General features: G+C 36.8%; 1 protein-coding gene across 17 annotated transcripts in view; it reads right to left on the bottom strand.

Moving 5' to 3' along the window:
* MBNL1 (muscleblind-like splicing regulator 1) overlaps positions 1–19508 on the bottom strand; it is a 220794-nt gene that overhangs the window by 61353 nt on the left and 139933 nt on the right. The window contains exon 1 of one of the 17 annotated variants that reach the window (XM_010835401.1): positions 12391–14189. The exons of the other annotated variants lie outside the window; for them this stretch is intronic. Coding sequence (XP_010833703.1) covers positions 12391–12486 — 96 coding nt within the window. The 5' untranslated portion in view covers positions 12487–14189. Of the gene's footprint in view, positions 1–12390; positions 14190–19508 lie in introns of those variants that run through there. 17 annotated transcript variants of the gene reach the window in all.

The raw sequence follows: 19508 nt of genomic DNA, 5'->3' as shown, positions 1-19508 counted from the left end.
TGCACTAAACTGTTCAAGTAGGCTAGAACATCAAGTTAGGACACAAATGTGAAAGACTGCTGCTGCTGCTGCTAAGTCGCGTCAGTCGTGTCCAACTGTGTGTGACCCCATGGACGGCAGCCCACCAGGCTCCGCCATCCCTGGGATTCTCCAGGCAAGAACACTGGAGTGGGTTGCCATTTCCTTCTCCAATGCATGAAAGTGAAAAGGGAAAGTGAAGTTGCTGAGTCTTGTCCGACTCTCCGCGACCCCACGGACTGCAGCCCACCAGGCTCTTCCTTCCATGGGATTTTCCAGGCAAGAGTACTGGAGTGGGGTTAGGGTACAAGAGTACTGGGGTGCCATTGCCTTCTCCGATGTGAAAGACAGTGCAGACCAAAGTGGCGAAGAATAGAAACTGGGCTTAAATGATCATCAAGACTATTATTTGATAGTCGAGTTCAAAATAATTTATATTACCCTATGAAGAAATGAAACTGTACCAAGTCACTCTATTAACCCTGAAGAAATAAGAAGTCTGCTTTGCAGCCTTAGATTTATGAAAATAAAACATTTCTCACAAAATAAAAACTATGACTTATCCACTTTTTTTTTTTTTTTTTTTTACAAATAATGAACGTAAGAGTTAAATACCAGGTAAGGAAATTTAATGAATGATGAAGGGAAGAAAGTTTGCCATTTATTGTCTATGCTCTTACAAACAGGGCAGTGGGCATAACCAACTCAACTAAAGCCCTCCCAGAGCCAGGCTCCATCTGTTTATTCTCTTCACAGCACTAGTCATACCTGCAATCCTGTTGCTTATTTATGTGTTTCCTTACTCACTGACAAACAACGCTAGGGATACAAGATCCATGAGGGCAGGGCCTTGCTTCCCTGAGCCTGGAGTGAGTCAGAGTGCTGAATAAAGGAAAGACTAGATCTCCCATAGTCCTCCCCACAATTCTATGATGGGAGTACTGGAATCTTCACCTCCACCTATTTCATGCTGATGAGGATTCAGAGATCCTGTGATATTAAATAAGTTGTACAAAGTCACAGAACAATTAAAGCAACAGAGACTCATCTGCCTGATTCATATGTACTATATAAACATATTTGGCCAGCTATGTTTAGAACTAAGACAATATCAAGTTCCAATTTAAATAGTCAGTGGTATTTAAAATGAAGCAGTGAAAAAAACAATCTTTAGAGGACTCTTTTCACTGGATGTAAGTATAAACAGATTTCTTCTAACTGTCACCACAGTATGTATTTAGTTACACTATGGATTTCACACAAATTAATATGACATTTTGCAAATCATAAACAAAGCTGTTTCTGTTGACCTTTGGGAAAAGCTCAATTTTGCTCCAAAGTATTTGTGTTACCACTACAAAGGTCTCAGTGGTTCTCACTTTGGAGAAAATTATGAAGAAAATCTAGCTGATAATCTTGGTTTTTAAAAGCTGTAGGTTCATCTTCTAAACACATGTAGGATGAACTGAATGTCAGTGTTAAAAATAGATTCACGCTAAATTGGTTACTCTCAATAACTGTTAGAAAAGCTCTATAAATTAGACACCATTTTCCATTGAAATTCTTAGAAAAATTATTTAAAATAATTTCATACCTCCTATTATAAGGGATAATACCCATAAAGGCTAAGAAATGACTCTTTTAAGAAAAGAGCTATATTTAATATTCAAATTCACTGTGCCAATGACTGCACATACATTGGAAAGGAAACTATATCCACAATTTTGCTAATATACTATTTTTATAGTATTAATAAATACACATTGGGTGTCTATTAACCTATCATACCGGATGACACAGGATAGAAGAAAGACAAAATGTAATTCTAATTAGTAAAAAGAATTGGATGGAGGAGAAATGAGTGGAAGCTAATTTCAAGGCAAGCATCCTTAAGAGAGATATAAAGTTGGGCTAAAAGGGTTGAAGGACATTCTCTCAACCCTGATAGGATTCATGCTCTACCTCCCCATTCATTCTCTTGAGAAGGTAAGTCATCAGTGGCTTTCTTACCTACTAGTTCACTAGGATTCCAGAGACTTCTAGCTCACTGCCACCATTCTGTGGCAGTTAGAATCTCAGAAAATGAAAGGGCTTACAACTACTATGCCCATTAAAAGTACGGTGAGTTGCCTCCGTATTATGTTTCGGTCATTGTAAGCAGCACTGCTGTGGATACTGACACACAACCTGAATGTCCAATAAGAGATGAATGGATAAAGAAGACGTGTGAATACACATGATGCATAAACAATGCAATATTACTTGGCCATAAAAAAGAATGAGATAATGCTGTTTGCAGCAACAAGGATGGACCTAGAGATGATCATACTACGTAAAGTCAAAGAAAAATAACATATGATATCACTTCTATGTGGAGTCTAAAATAAGTGATACAAATGAACTTCTTTATGAAACAGACTCGCAGATGTAGAAAACAAACATGGTTACCAAACAAGGAGGGGTGAAGGACTAAATCAGAAACTTGGGATTAACAGATACACACTACTATAAATGAAATAAACAACAAGATCTTCCTGTTACAACACAGGGAACTATATTCAATATCTTGCAATAATCTATAATGGTAAATTATAGAAAAAGAATACATATATATATACATATATATGTATGTGTGTATATATATATATAAAACTGAATCACTCTGCTATATACCAGAAGCAGTGTATATCAACTATAATTTGAAAAAAATAAAAAAGGAAACGGGCAACAGAACAGCACTCTGGAATCTGGAATCAGTTCTGGATATCAAAAACTCCTCTAGGATAGATAAGATTGTAGCCACAAAATAATTTGTGATTCTAAGCTGCGTAACAGATTTAAAAGCCACGCAAGGGCCATAAGCACCTTCTATGTGAATTCTAGCGGGAATGCATGTTGCTCCCTTCTCAGACCTCAGAGGTACGCAGGCACAAGTGGAAAAGGGATTTGAGGGAGCGATGACCTAAGACGGGGAGATGGCCGAGTAAGTGTTAGGTGGGAAGGACAGGAATGTTTATATAGAGGAGTTATATTATCTTCTTGCAGCATCTAAGCAAGTGATGCAAATTCCTTTTAGGAGGGAGGTATCATTAAAGAGATAAGACAGGACCAGTCTAGAACTTAGGACCTAAGGAAATAAATTATATACCACATTAACATGCTAGAAAATTCAAAAGACCATCTGTGAAGGCGTGTTTCCTGTTAAAAACAGAAAAAAGGGGGCTTTGGGATTTTCTACTCAGACGAATTTCAGGAATATTTTTGCATCTTTTAAGAAGTTTCCCTTACTTTATCGCAAAAAAGTGAGAGTAGCTCCCTTTCAGAAGAACGTGACTGTATTGCAGAGCACTGAAGTATTCTGAAAGGCTACTTTTATAATGTATGTTCTTTCTTCATGTGTATTTTTCCCACCCTGAGATGACAGCTCACCCAATTAAGGCTATTATATAACTGTGCCCCAAATAGAAGGGAATCAGTTAAGAAGAAATACTAAAAAAAGATATATTATTCAAAAATTAAAGATTAACACTTCAAATGTTTTTTATTTCTTGTTGCTACTTAACAAAAACAGAAATTCTGGGGCAGTTGTTTATTCAAAGAGGCAGAAGTAGGAGAAGTATGCCAATTTTCAAAAGCATTCCATTCATTTTTGGAGTTTTGAAATAGCACACGAAATGTAAATATGTACAAAAGGCTCAATTTGTTGAACTCTGTCCCCATTAACACCACTGCATTGGGTCTCTTATCAATTTTAGCTCTCAGAAAGATGCTCTGAAATTTTTAACAGAAGCATTACGGAGCAATAAGAAGTGAATTACATATTCATATGAATACAGTATCATTCAAGTATTTTAAAAATTTAAGGCCTATCTTTAGGAACCTCTTGTTGATATCTCTGTTTATGTTGCATCATATGAAGAAAAAAGAAGTCTTTATGCCAGTACTTGCTAGTTATAAATCTCAACTGCCTCTCCATAATATAAATTTCCCTTTCCAAAATGACAAGACTTAATGATGTTTCCTATACTTATAACCCATGTTCAATAGAAGAAACTCAAAAATAGTTTGCGATTCATTCAAATGACAGAAGCTTAAGAGAATGCCAATACTTTATTCCGAATTCCTTGAAAACTCAGCCTTTCCCACCAAAGTAAAATTGGAAAGCATTCCTAAGAATGTTTAAATGGGCTTCCCTGTGACTTGGAGTAGGAGGGGGAGAGACACACAGATAGGCATGCCTGAGGCAAATGTGTTACTTCTCACTGCTACCAATTTGGATGTCAGCACTTCAGTAATCAAATCTGATTTTTTCATCTCTCACATACATTCTGTTTTTCATCTTGAATTATGCCAAGGTGTTTGGTATAGGAAGCAGCACTGCAATAATGCCTGGCATATGTTTAGCAAAATGCTGTGCAAACAAAACCATTGCAGGCAGAAGGTAGACGCACCAAGGATAAGGAAATATACAAAATTAAGCCCCCGAATATGGTCAGCTTTCCTCCCCCAAAAGTCTTCTGGAGTTGTAAGAGGCATTTGGCTTCCCCATGTGATTTTCAGGCAAGTTGTATGAACCAAGTTTGCAAATCCTAATGATAAGGTCAGAAGAAGGAAGGTGTACAGGTATAAGAAACTGGAAGAAAAAATGGAAATGTGGGACAGTCAGGAATGTGAAGGGCAATGTCAGAAATCTGTGAAGGGTAGCTGAAGCAGTTACATAACACATCTCCTCCTAGCTGTGAAGACTTCACACTTCAAACTTGGGGCTGTCATTATCCATTCTAGGAAAGGTTTAAATTTCTCTAAGAAAGATCACCTTTATCTATAATATTATATGGTGAAGTTCCTTTAAAAATGATAAAGGAGACAGACAGTGTTTCAAAGTGGGAGTGGGCCTCAGTTCATTGTTTTGTTAAGGAGAGCCATTCTACAAAGTGCTCTGCCTCTCCAGACTGCAGGACAAGAGCATTCTTGTCTGTGTCCTATAGACATACCTTCCCAAATCAAGTATCCCAGTATTCATGTTCCTGCTACTTGGGGGTACTTCTCCACTACAAGAAAGAAGGTATGGCATTTTATTTCCAAAAACGTGATCTCAAACTGATTAACATTTGTGTGTTTGAGTGTGTCTAGAAAGAGAGATACATATAAGAGAAGTGAAGAGATATATATATACACACACACACACTCACATATATATATATGGGTATGTGTATATCCAGGGAGACCCATATCCACATATACAAAACAGCATATATGGAGATTAAAATCCCTTTCAAGATCTATGAAATACTTCAAGTGAACTTGGAAGGATTGAATAAAAGTAAATTAGTCTCTAAACAACAACAAAAGTGTTAGTCGTTTAGTTGTGTCCAACTCTTTGTGACCACAGGGACTGTTAGCCCGCCAGCCTCCTCTGTCCATGGAATTCTCCAGGCAAAAACATTGGAGTAGGTAGCCATTTCCTTCTCCAGGGGATCTTCCCGACCCAGGAATTCCAGCTCTAACTTTCAACTGGTAGGTCCTAGAACCAGAATCATTGGCGTTTTCCCAGAAGATTCTGTGTCTCCTCTGTCCTACCATTTCCCATAGAGTATCTAGTTATGTATCTTCAAAGTCATAAACCCTGGACTGGCTGCAAGTAGGCAGACATAAGAACTGAACTGCAAATCAGAAGCACTCGTGACCAAGACAGATGCTCTTAGTATAGGAATTGAAAGGCAACAGAAGAATATTCCTTCATTTAATTATGAGACTGGGACTTTTGGAATTAAAAGAGCTGAAGATCTGAAAATGATAACTAATCTTTGTTAGATTTCTTCCACTTTAAAAATTCTATTTGTACATCCCTGATAAGAAAAGACCTTTGATACTTCAAAGCACAACTGTGTCCTCTAGACCACTGTAAGTCCCCAAACATACAAATGCCCCACTTCATCAGAACCACTCTGTATGTGAAGTCAACAGGGACATACTGAGGTGGGTAGCCGATTGGGTATCCTCTCCTGCTGAGGCACCAAGCCCACTTAGGGCACAGTGACTTACAGTTCCTCCCAAGCATGAACACCAACAATTACATGTCATCAATCTTTGGGACTATTCCCAAATACTTAAACACTGTAAGAATATATAGGGTCTACTGAAATCCAGTTGGCCCATAAAACAGTGTTCAAGGCACGTGGTTCAAAGAACTTGGCATCATACAGGGAACTGTAGGCCACCTAATATCTATTTTTCTGTTTATGGAATGGCCTTGGTAGCTGATTTATCACTCTTTATATAAATTAATAATACCCTTTTCTTAGGTTACTAGAGACAAATGTGATACAGTCAAATCTATCCACAAAGCATGTATGTGTATATTTACACACATATTGTCACCCTGCTTATTTAATTTATATGCAGAGTACATCATGAGAAACGCTGGGCTGGAAGAAGCACAAGCTGGAATCAAGATTGCCGGGAGAAATATCAATAACCTCAGATATGCAGATGACACCACCCTTATGGCAGAAAGTGAAGAGGAACTAAAAAGCCTCTTGATGAAAGTGAAAGCGGAGAGTGAAAAAGTTGGCTTAAAGCTCAACATTCGGAAAACAAAGATCATGGCATCCGGTCCCATCACTTCATGGGAAATAGATAGGGAAACAGTGGAAATGGTGGCTGACTTTATTTTTCTGGGCTCCAAAATCACTGCAGAAGGTGACTGCAGCCATGAAATTAAAAGACGCTTACTCCTTGGAAGGAAAGTTGTGACCAACCTAGACAGCACAGTAAAGAGCAGAGACGTTACTTTGTCAACAAAGGTCCGTCTAGTCAAGGCTACGGGTTTTCTAGTGGTCATATATGGATGTGGGAGTTGGACTATAAAGAAAGCTGAGCGCCGAAGGATTGATGCTTTTGAACTGTGGTGTTGAAGAAGACTCTTGAGAGTCTCTTGGACTACAAGGAGATCCAACCAGTCCATTCTAAAGGAGATCAGTCCTGGGTGTTCATTGGAAGGAATGATGTTGAAGCTAAAACTCCAATACTTTGGCCACCTGATGTGAAGAGCTGACTCATTTGAAAAGACCCTGATGCTGGGAAAGATTAATGGCAGGAGGAGAAGGGGACAACAGAGGATGAGATGGTTGGATGGCATCACTGACTCAATGGACTTGAGTTTGGGTGGACTCTGGGAGTTGGTGATGGACAGGGAGGCCTGGCGTGCTGCAGTTCGGACACAACTGAGTGACTGAACTGAACTGACTATACATAAAGACAGATAGCAAACATTCCTAATTTGTTTCCTATATAAATGTAATTTACATTACATTACGAGAATCATAACGCTCAGGGAACATACGGAGATAAGAAGGGCAGACTGGCACTTTAACAAGATAAGGTTGAACCATTCAGACATAAATGCTTTCTGAGACTTCTGAAGAAAAGAACAAAGTCATTTGTTAACCAAAAATGCAATAAGAACAAATTAAAGAGACAAAGATCGTACACGAGAAAGGAACACTTTCACAGAAAATCTGCAATAGTGGAGAATAATTAAAAAGAATGACTAAACATATTTTAGTTCTTAACTATATGAAGTCACAGCTTTGAAGGAGGAGATACACAGTATCATTTACTCTTTACAAATTTTAATATTTAGAAGACAAATTTAATATTATGAGTCTTCAGTGTAGACAAGTTCTCTTTCCAAGGATTTGCTTTTGCTAGCTTTCGTTTAATAACAGTTTTCACAGTCAACACCAACTGCACTGGCGTCTTGAGCTTGGTGCAGGGTTATGCTACTGCAGTGATATAAAAATAGCAAAGCCAGAAAAAAATACACAGCAGACTAGAATAGCTTTAAAAATTGAAGCTTTTGGATAAATCTCCCTGAAATAATTATAATAGATACAGCACCTGATCCTTTGCAATAAAATAGTTCTTCCTTTATCATATAATATTAAAATTACGTTAGGGATTCATATTTCTTTCTCTCTAGACCTATCAACTATTCAAGTTATACTGGGTCTCGGAAGAGTTCAAAATCCAAGCTGCATTGGCCTGCTGTGTCTGTTTACTTAATCTATTTTTATAACACTGCAGTAGTCGAATCCAACTTAGCAAATACCTGGTTCAAAATTCTGTACCACATTGATTCGAGAGACAAAATTTATGAGAAGCAAGCTGCAAACTATGTTTGTTTCTAATAAATCAATCTACTCCATACTATTAAAGTCAAGGCCATAAGGAACCACAGATACACAGTTTTAAAAGTTTGAAACTAGCCCAAAAGGATTTAAATATTTTTTTTCAAACTTTGTTTGTTCAGTCAGGTAAGATAGCTGACTACTTCAGCCATGTGAAATAACTCAAGTTGCTAGTCTTAGTTTGTAAGCCTGTGTGTCTGTATCAATCCTTGGCAGGTTTTTTGACACACAACGGAGTGCTGAGATAAATGTTATTATCTCTACAGCAACCTATTATGCAAGTATTGTTGCTGCTATTTAGTCACTAAGTCATGTCCAACTCTCTGCAACCCTATGGACTGTAGCCCGCCAGACTCCTCTGTCCATGGGATGTTCCAGGCAAGAATACTAGAGTGGGTTGTCATTTCCTTCTCCAGGAAATCTTCCCGACCCAGGGCTTGAACCCGTGTTTCCTGCATGGCAGACAGATTCTTTACCACTGAGCCACCAGGGAAGCTCACATATATTATAGCTAAATCATTTAATAAAATAAATCTTGACCATGAGCATCTTCAATGCCAAAGAACAATGCCAAATCTAACTTTTACTTTGTGAAGCACTTTTAACAATTCAATGTACCCTAGAAAAATAAGCTTGAGAGTACTGACAGAATGGGATTTGCCAATTAAAAGTTGTTGCCATAGAAACAGGATTTAATATGTTCTATGAAAAAAAAATGAACATGTTATGCTTTCTCTTCAGTTATTTCCATTTGAACATAAAATGTGAAAAACACAATTATAGAGAAGAATGTAGCTCCCTAAGGGAGCACCAAATGCATTCTCTTGTTTGTGAAAAAATAAAAGTTCTTTTTCTTAAGCAAAAATGAACACATACTCTGTTTTCCTGAGTTTTTCATAGGTTATTTGACTAATATATCATTTTAGTGTGCAGGATGATTTTTCTCCCCCCCAAGAACGGAGCTTCCCCGCCCCGCCTCCCGACAAGTACTCTACTAGATTTATATTTTCTGAAAGTCTTCAAACACTGTGCTCTTTGAAACATAACTTTAAAAATATCTTTTGAACTACTCAAGGGGAAGATCATTACAAAGGATCCTTTGACATTCTAAACACTCTAAATACCACATGTTAAAAAGTATTTTAAGTACATCATTGAATGTTCCTGACTGTTTACTCAGGGGATTAATATGGGTTAGACTCCAGCCAGATGACCATAACCAGCCACAGGATATAAAATAGTGAACTACTCTATCACTTTTATTACTGTTTTACTAACATAGTCCATGACAAGAATTCAGGACATAGTGCTATTAGTCTTCAGGTGGTGACCCACAAGATAAATATTAATGTTTTGTAGAAATTCTATCATGCAGTTCCCAGATGTATGCATTTCAATATCACTCTAAAAAGCAAGTGCCATTTAAAATTTGTCTTTTTTCCAAAGGATCAGTCTATCATGATGTGACTTGATTCATTATAAATAAAATGAAATCATCCTATGACTGATGAAAAATTTGAAGTATAATATATATTCCTTCATTAGTTGAGGGTAGAATGATCTTTATGTGGAAAAGACATTGAATAGACTATTTAATTAATGCATTAATACTGTTTACCATTGATTATCCAGAATTAGTATGATTTAATACCATGGAAACTGATGAAGATTTTAATTGAGTATAATTAAGATGAAAGAGTAGTTGTTAAGAAAGAGGAGGGTATTTTAATTATGAAAGACCTGAACTAAAGCATTAAAAAGTACATGAGAAGGACTTCCCTGGAGGTCCAATGCTTAAGACCTGGCGTTTCAAATCCTGGTCAGGGAGCTAGATCCCACATGCCATGAGGTTCAGCCAAGAAAATTTAAAAAAGAAAAAGAGAAAAATACATGAGAGTACTAGCCCTCTCAATTCCTTTCTTCCTCCCCTATGGGCATTCTCTCTGCCCTCAAAGGGAACTAGAGGATGTCTTAACTTATTTAAGGCAACAACATCTTTTAAAGAACTTAATCTAAGAAAGGTCTAAATACAAGAAGGAGATACATTCTTGGGGGAAAAAAAGCATGTATATATAAATTTACTACAATTCATTTTTAAAAAACCTTAAGCTGTTGGTCTTCCAAATTGCAACACAAATGCAGATCACATCTCAAAACTCCATATTGTTACCAAATAGAGTTCTCTTTCTGAGATTTCTACCAGAGATGTACAACCCCTCTTGCTTTACATGAAGTATAAATAATCCTGAATATTACACCATTGTTATTTGATTTTCTTTTCAGGCCTAAACAGTAGATAATAATTATCTAAATAAGTTCAAAGAGGACATGTCCAGTAAAGAGTCAAATCTGTAAGATAAACAGCTAGTCAACTGAGGACAACAGCCTATCTAATGGTTCAAAGTTTAGAATTACAAACTCCTGACAGCATTGGTTTATACAATTAGACATTTCCAAAGCAAGGCAAAAGAATGTTTGATCAAGCAAGAATGTCTTTGCAGATTTAGATTTCAAGTTTGAAAACAAAAAGTTGGAAAGCAAGTATCATAACAAACTCCTCACCTGCCAGTGAATATTGCAAGTGACCTGCTTCAGTGCCTTTCTGCTCTGGTTTAGCAACTAGCACTGTATCAGGCTTGCCTGAGAGGATGTTACATTACAATGACTGAAATCTATTGTTTGGTTTCTATTTCTAAAATATGTTGTTTAGGGAGTAATGACATGACATTTTAAGGTTTTTCAAATTGACAATGAAGTGTTATTCTTTTTAATGTAACTTTAAAAATCAATTTGAATTTAGTTTGGATTCTTTTCAGACTGTACCTTTCATTTTTTCTATTTTTCTATAATTCTGTAGCAAGACAAAAATCCAGCATCCTTGGGAATAAAGGATTATTTTATACACAAAAAAGACTGTTTTACAAGTTTTTAAAACGCCCTAAAAATGGATAAAAAGTGTAATGATTGGTACAGAGTCTCCTCCAAGAAATACTTCTTCCAGGCAGACTTTGCTATAGCCTACAGCCTTCCCCACCCGCTCCCCAAAGTTACTTTTTTAGAATTAAACATTATAAACTTCTGTTGTACACTAGGCATATGAGGCCTGTAATCATTCGAATACAAATTACTTAAATTTTATATTTTAAAAACTAACATGAAAACATTCATCACTTTGTTACCAAAATAACCGAAATGTTAGTAACTGTGTTACTGAAATAATTTAAATAACAGGTTAATCTAAATATGTAATAAATCTAATAAACAGTAAATCTCAAACTCCCTTAAGTCCCTGGATTTTACTCAGAGGCTAGACATCTGCTGAATGCCCAATACACACAAAAGGAATCTGAGGTGAGTGAAGGTGACATGACTAATTGTCTTGGTCACAGGTTAAAGGTACATTCTCCAAATTTATCATTTCTGTTACGTGTTATTTCTCCAACATGACAGCAACATAGTTTTCAAGGCAAACTGACCTGGAAATATACCACAACACATCTACATTCTGAGAAGTGTTCATCTCTTGGCTTCAGTGTCAATACAATGCAAAAGAGCCCAGAGGATTCCTCTAAAAACCACCCGAGGGTGCTCGCTTGGGAATTAGCTCCAAGGCAGCTATTCCACAGGGATAACAAACCTTTGTTGATCTTGTGACAATGGCTCCTTTACACCAGCTCTTCTCATCTAATTCAATGTATTCTCTATTCATGAAACAGTATTTCTCTATAGCCAGAGTTTTCAGATCTTTTTGCTATTTTCAGAATATTTTCTGGCTCTGTACAGGGCATATAAACAACTCTTCAGCTGTGGAGGGTCAGAGACACCCCTGTATGCTATGGACTCACTCTCCAGGAAACTGCACATGCAGAATTAACATAAACTGTTAGGGCCTTTGAATACCCCCATTGAAACTGTGAACTCCTTCAGGAGTTCTGTGAACTCTCTAAGACTTTTCGGTTTAAGGTAGAAGTCCAAGCTCCACTGTCGCAGTAGCTGTTACAGATGACAAAAAACAGGACTCACCTAAGGATCCAAAAGCAAGTCCATTTGCACAAAAGCATTCTCCGCAAGCAGTCTAATTGTGAAGTTTTAAATGGGTAATAAGAGGAGATGTTAAGAGAAATTGGGGTAGAAACTTCTATCAAAAAAACAAACAAACAAACAAAAACGCTGATACTACCTTATAGGACAGCCCTTGTCTTCTGGGCTCCTTGAGTTCAGAGATGGAATCAGACAGGTAGATCTCCCCTTCTCCTAGCTTTGAGACTGGAAGCATGGTCCCAGACTCTCTCAAGAGAGAACCACTCCTTGAAAGAGATATTAACGCTGAGACTAATAATACATGGAAACACCCATATTAAGTATGGACTGACATACTAAGTAAAGCAACATCACAGGACTAAGAATGCAATGACCAAAAAGAAAAAAAAAAAGTTGCACAAAGTATTAGGATAACAAAAACTGAATTTAAAAGATAAGAAAAGTAAGAGACTCCCCTGCCATGGCAACCCACTCCAGTATTCTTGCCTAGAGAATTTTATGGACAAAGGAGCCTGGCAGGGGTCCAAGGGGTCACAAAGAGTCAGACAGGACTAAAGCAACTTAGCATGACGTAGTAAGAGAGAACAGAACAGGACACCTATCCGACTCCTACTTACATTTTGTCATTAAGGACAAGTATCTTTTTCTTTTTAATAAAATTAAGAAAAAAATTTTTGGCTGCACCACACAGTTCGTGCTATCTTAGTTCCCTCACCAGAGATGGAACCCAAAGCCACAGCAGTGAAAGAGCAGAATCCCAACCACCGGATTACCAGGGAATTCCCAAGGATCTTTAAATTGTAAAATATGGAGCTATAATGCACTCTGCCTAGGATACACACCCAGTAAAGTTCATGGACAGGAGAAATACTAGAAAAATGAAAAAGAGCCTCTACAAAAACATCTAGAAAATAAAATCCATTTACTTCGGATTTTCAAAGTTTCATTTTCTGTCTCACACTTCAATTGACTTGAAGCTTTAGGGAAAGGGCAGGATAAGTTTTACTTCCATGATCTATTTCCTCTTACTAACACAATGTATGATTTCTCCACGTTTTGTGCCTTCTTAAAAATGCTGTGAGGCCTAAAATATCACAGCAAGGGACAAGGATTCTATCACTGATTCATAATGTACTCTTATACTTCAGAGTCTCCATTACGACTTTAGGAAAGAAAAATGTTTCTTTTCCTTTAATCAATCATTGTCTGAGAGGCATTCCGCTTAACTAGTGCGTAAGACAAACAGGGTAAGAGTAGTCAGCTAGTTTTCCATTTGACTCTTTCTACTGCCAAGTGGGTTTAAAGGCAAACTATTTCATACTTATATTTGCTTACTTGATTAAACATTACCACCTCTGCTTACTAAACAAGTCTAAATATACCTTCCTTGGGGTAACTAAGGAGTGTGTTATGACTGCTTGAGTTACACTAAGGTTGTTCCTAAATCAATTCACAAATACACTTAACACCAAATATGTTCCTGGCCTCAGAAAATATGATCTCTGTACTGAAGCAGATTAAGGTGTCAAAAGAGCAGCTGAAAAACAAGGTAATAAGTCAATCAAACAATTATTTGACATCAAATAACTAACCCCTTCAAACCCTTTGACTGGGCTGATTATTTTGAAACAAACCTAAGCATTTTAGAGGAAGCCAAATTTTAGTCTTTTCTCACTTCACTAAGTACTTAATCAGAGAATAAAAAACACACCTTTCATAGAACTACATGTGAGAATGAACATATATGAGTGGAAAGAATAATTATTTGCATATTAAATGAAGGCCAATTTTCATAGAAATATGGATATGAGATGGTTAGACAGCACAGGGATTCTCCCATGGCTCAGTGGCGAAAAATCTGGTTGTAATTCAGGAGACACAAGAGACAGGGGTTTGATCCCTGTGTCAGGAGGATGCCCTGTAAGAGGACATGGCAACCCACACCAGAATTCTTGCCAGGAAAATCCCGGACAGAGGAGCATGGCTACAGCCATGGCATTGCAGAGAGTCAAACACGACTAAAGCACTAGAGCACAGATGGCATCACTGACTCAGTGGACATGAGTCTGAGCAAACTCCAGGAGATAGTGAAGGACAGTGGAGCCTGGACACGACTAGCGACTGAACAGCAACAGCAAAATTAAATTAAATTAAATTTTGCTATAATGAACTACATTGTCTCCAAAGTGAATTCTCTGATAAGTGATTTTCTAGTAAACAACAGTGACATTCTGCTATAATATTTCAGGAAGGAACAAATCAATGTCTTCATCTTTTTATGCTGTATTAAAATTTTAAATATTCAAACTATAAACAGGAATTTTTCTTAAGAAAACTATGCATTTATGGGTAGAATATGCTTTTATTTTTATTTCATAACAAGTTAGGTCACATACAAATTCAACATGCCATGATATTTTTCTATGTCCAGCCTAAAGTTTAAAGTGTATATCTATCTATCTATCTATCTATATAATCCTAAGGAGGAAACATATAAACTTCTGCCACCTATAGCCATACTTGCATACATTTCCCCAAATCCAGATGTGTTCATCTTTCAAGCCCAGCTTTGTCACAGACAATTTTGAATATGGGCAGAGTTTATGCCTTTTACTTAAATGTAATATAAGAATAAAACTTGTTATAATAAAAACATTTGGTATAAAATTTTGGTTTGGGGAAAGAAGTAAGATTTTTGCCATCTGGATCTGTCTAAAAACAAGGAATTCTTTTCTGACATGAACCAGTTTATTGTACCTTGCCACTACCCTCCTTGTTTTATTTACTATATACCTCTCAAATGGTGTAAGAACTTGCTATATTTTTTAAATCTTAAATTGGAATTGTTTTATTAATATATTGATTATTCAGAATCTTCCTATGTAACGCCAAACAAAAACATCAATATTCAGAAGGAAAAAAATAGTGATTCAATGCTTAGAGAAATATGAAGTGAAAGTGTTTACACACATTTAAAGTGCATACACACTCATAAATCATTTAAAAATTAAACCCATTCCAGGAAAATGTGTAAAAACCATATTAAAATATAGCATATGACAGGCAGTACACTCCTGCTTTGACATAAATCCCAGCCAGATTCTCTCTGACCCACCTTCTAATGGAAATGAAAACAAAAATAAACAAACTGGACCTCATAAAACTTAAAAGCTTTTGCACAGCAAAGGAAACTATAAACAAGATGAAAAGACAACTCTCAGAAGGGGAGAAAATAATTGTAAATGAAGCAACTGACAAAGGGCTAACCTCCAAAATCTATAAGCAGCTCATATAGCTCAGTAGCAGAAAGACAAACAACCCAGCCAAACACATGGGCAGAAACTTCTCCAACGAAGACATTCAGATGGCCAATAAACACATGAAAAGATGCTCAACATCGCTCATTACTAGAGAAATGCAAATCAAAACTTCAATGAGGTACCACCTCACACCAGTCAGAATGGCCATCATCAAAAACTCTACAAACAATAAATGCTGAAGAGGATGTGGAAAAAAGAGAACTCCCCTACACTGTTGGTGGTAATGTAAACTGATACGGCCATCATGGAAAACAGTATGGAGATTCCTTAAAAAACTAGGAATAAGTCTACCATACGACCCAACAATCCCACTACTGGGCATATACCCTGAGAAAATCACAATTCTAAAAGACACGTAAACCCCAATGTTCACTGCAGCAATATGTACAACAGCCAGAACACAGATGCAACCCAGATGTCCATGGACACAGACTAATGGATGAAGAAGTTGTGGTACATTTATATAGTGAAATGTTATGCAGCCATAAAAAGGAATGATCTGAGTCAGTTGCAGTGAGGTGAATGAACCCAGAGCCTCTTATAAAGAGTGAAATAAGTCAAAAAGAGAAAAATAAAAGTCGTACATAAATGCACACACACAGAATCTAGAAAAATGGTACTGAAGAACCTAGTAGAGGTTTGTGCCCACCTAGACTGTGGGCACAGCAGGGGAACGTGAGGGTGAGACGAATTAAGAAAGTGGCATTGACATATATACACTATCATGTGTGAAACAGATAGTTAGTGGGGAGCTGCTAAATAACACAAGGAGCCCAGCCTGGTGCTCTGTGATAACCTAAGCAGAGTGGGAAGGGGGAAGGGGAGGGAGGCTCAGGAGGGAGGGGATGTATATATAATTATGACTGATTCATGTTGTTGTACAGCAGAAACCAACACAAAATTGTAAACCAATTTTCCACTGATTAAATATAAATAAAATAAAATAAATAAAATACAGCATGTGAAAATGTAATTAAGTCCCATGTATTAGCTCTTCAGTCGTATCTGACTCTTTACAACCCCATGGACTGTAGCCCATCAGCCTCCTCTGTCCATGGAATTCTCCAGGCCCTTCCCTTCTCTAGGGGATATTCCCAACCCAGGGATCGAACCCGGGTCACCTGCACTGCAGGTAGATTCTTTACCACTTGAGCCACCAGGGAATTAAGTTCCATATGAAGGGCTTAATATAATGTACTAAGGTATCAAAAATATTACTTATTCAGGCTTACAATACTCAGGATATACTTAACCAAGCCTTTCGGGGCAAAGATGATAAGGCAAAAGCTATACAACCTTTTGCAAAACCTCCTTAGATGCTTATACCTAGTAATCACAACGAATAATCTGTTCTTTCATCCATGTTCTTGCTTTCCTGTCCATTCCCCTTATCTTCTATTTCTTCTCTATCTGGCTCAGTGCCAGTTAGACCCTAAGACCTAAAGGATTTAGATCCAAGAAAAGTGTCTGATTTGAGCTTTGTGGAAGGTAAGAAGAGTGTCAGATTCTTAAATTATCCCACTTTCTTTCTTCCTCTCACCATTTCAGGCACTGTATTTTAGGCATTCAAGGACCAATATGTTCTACAACTGTTAATGTGAATTTTGTGGGCACTTCCTATTTTTATACTTTCTGACGCATCTTTTAAACTTCAGATTTGTAACAAAAGGAGACCTCGAACACAGAAAACACAGTAAGTGATGAATGATAAAGGAAAATTTCTGGATCTCAAGGTTATACAATCTGAAATATATGGCTGAACAACAAGATTAAAATCTTCATTCTCAGAAATCTTTAATAAGAGATCTCTGTGGTCTAGAATACAAACTTATCCCAGCTGGGAACAGCCATCTGTGGTTTCAAGTTATTTTACTTTTAGAAAGTATACATCTTCTAGTCTAAGCATCCTATATCATTAGTCTCTATGTATCTCAAGGAAATGGGGGTCCTTCACCAATTTAGGTGGAGAAAAGGCAGGATATATTAAACCATTCTCATCTGAATCTTGGACCAAAAAAAAGAAACAAAAAGCCAAAACAAAACAAAATTTTAAAACCTCAAAACAAACAATCAGAAAAACAAAAAACCCACAAAAACCCTACTACAACCTCCTGGTTCTTCTCTGCTTATTTGCAGCAATTATTAAAATGTCATTTAGAAAAATCTGTGTTCCAATAAATTTAATGAAGACAATTCTGGGCAATCTGGAATGATCCCAGGAAAGGAAACTACATGTTGCCAAAAATATAAAGTACCATCAAAACAATAGTTTGAAAGGAAAGTTGAAATGATTTTTAATATTTAAGCATCCAAGAAAAGCCACTCTGCATCTTCAGCTGATTTCAACGCTAGGGAACATGCTGTAATTATTCAATATTAATGATTAATGGTGAAAAATGAGATATTTTGATAAAATTTTTCAGAAATAACCATATTCATAGTTAGGAGAGAGCTACATGTACAGGATTTCCTACATCAGTGTTCTATCAATTTGATACCATCTTCAATGAAAAACTCAAGGTTAATTAGAAATGCCAGTGGCCACCCTCCTGTACAAGTCTTTATATTTAATTACCATTGTTTTCAGACTAATTTTAAGTTATTCAGTATGTGTTAAACATGAAGGATATTATAAATCAAAATATACTTGATATTCAGCCTACCAACACACAATTTTAAAACTAAACAATGATATAACAAAATACTGGGTATGATCTTTTGATATTATTAGAATTACAAGAAGCTTCCAAATTTTTCAAAGAAGAAATCTTTCACAGGAACAAGCAATGATACAGGCACATTTTAAACGGTTTTGCCAAAAGTTATCTAATTATGTAAATATCAGGAAGGAATTGGGCTTCCCTAATAGCTCAGCTGGTAAAGAATCCACCTGCAATGCGGGAGACCTGGGTTCGATCCCTGGGTTGGGAAGATCCCCTGGAGAAGGGAAAAGCTACCCACTCCAGTATTCTGGCCTGGAGAATTCCATGGACTGTATAAGTCTATGGGGTCGCAAAGAGTCGGACACGACTGAGAGACTTTCACTCAGGAAGGAATATACTATTAAATATTTATATACATTTGGAGTGGTAACAGCATTAAAAACAAGTACTATACCTACTTCCTAGTAGTAACATATGAGTTTAGCTTTCGTAAAATGGAAGAATCAAGACTGATAAATATGGGAACTCTTGCATTTCTACATCTCATTTAAATAGCAAGAGCAGAAGAAATATTCTTAAAATACTTTGTCCTGGTTCCCAGGATTTGATAGCTGTACATTTTATCAAACAATATTAACTAATATTATTTTCAGATTTGAAATCTAAGGTACTGTAGAAGATACATTTACTCAATGTTAAATAATTCTAAACAAGTAACTGCCAAAATTCTGAATCATGAATGTGACTTCCAAATATACTGATGTATAATCAGAGTATACATTTTATTTCCATCAATAATTTGACTTTGGACACATAATGACAACTAACATTTGTTATCCTATAATGTAATGCTAAGTATTATTCTAAGTGCTTCTCATGTATTTGCTCTTTTAAGCCTTTACAATCCTATTCAGCAGGCACCATTAAATATCTCCAAATAAAAGATGAAGAAACTGAAACACAAACAGGTTAAATAATTAGCTAACAGTCAGGTGGCTGAGAAATGGAGGTGTCAGGGTCTGAACTTCTTAGGCTTTCTAACCACTCTACCAACTAGTGTGTCTCCTATACCAGCTCCAAGGTCAAGTCTCTGCAGGCAGTCTTCTGCCATTATCGAACAGGAGAGGAGCAGGTACTTTTAAACTGATCAAGATTCAAAGGCCCATATAAGAACAAACACTGGCCAATCTGATGTTCAAAAGCATCATATCTAAGCTTAATCCTGTTAAAAATAGCAAAATGTCATCTTATCAAAAAGGAAGACACCTTTGACA

Source organism: Bison bison, unplaced genomic scaffold, assembly GCF_000754665.1.
Source record: "Bison bison bison isolate TAMUID 2011002044 unplaced genomic scaffold, Bison_UMD1.0 scf7180017864042, whole genome shotgun sequence".
NCBI lineage: Eukaryota > Metazoa > Chordata > Mammalia > Artiodactyla > Bovidae > Bison > Bison bison.
The sequence above is the reverse complement of the archived record's forward strand: the minus strand, read 5'-3'. Positions and strand labels throughout refer to the sequence as shown.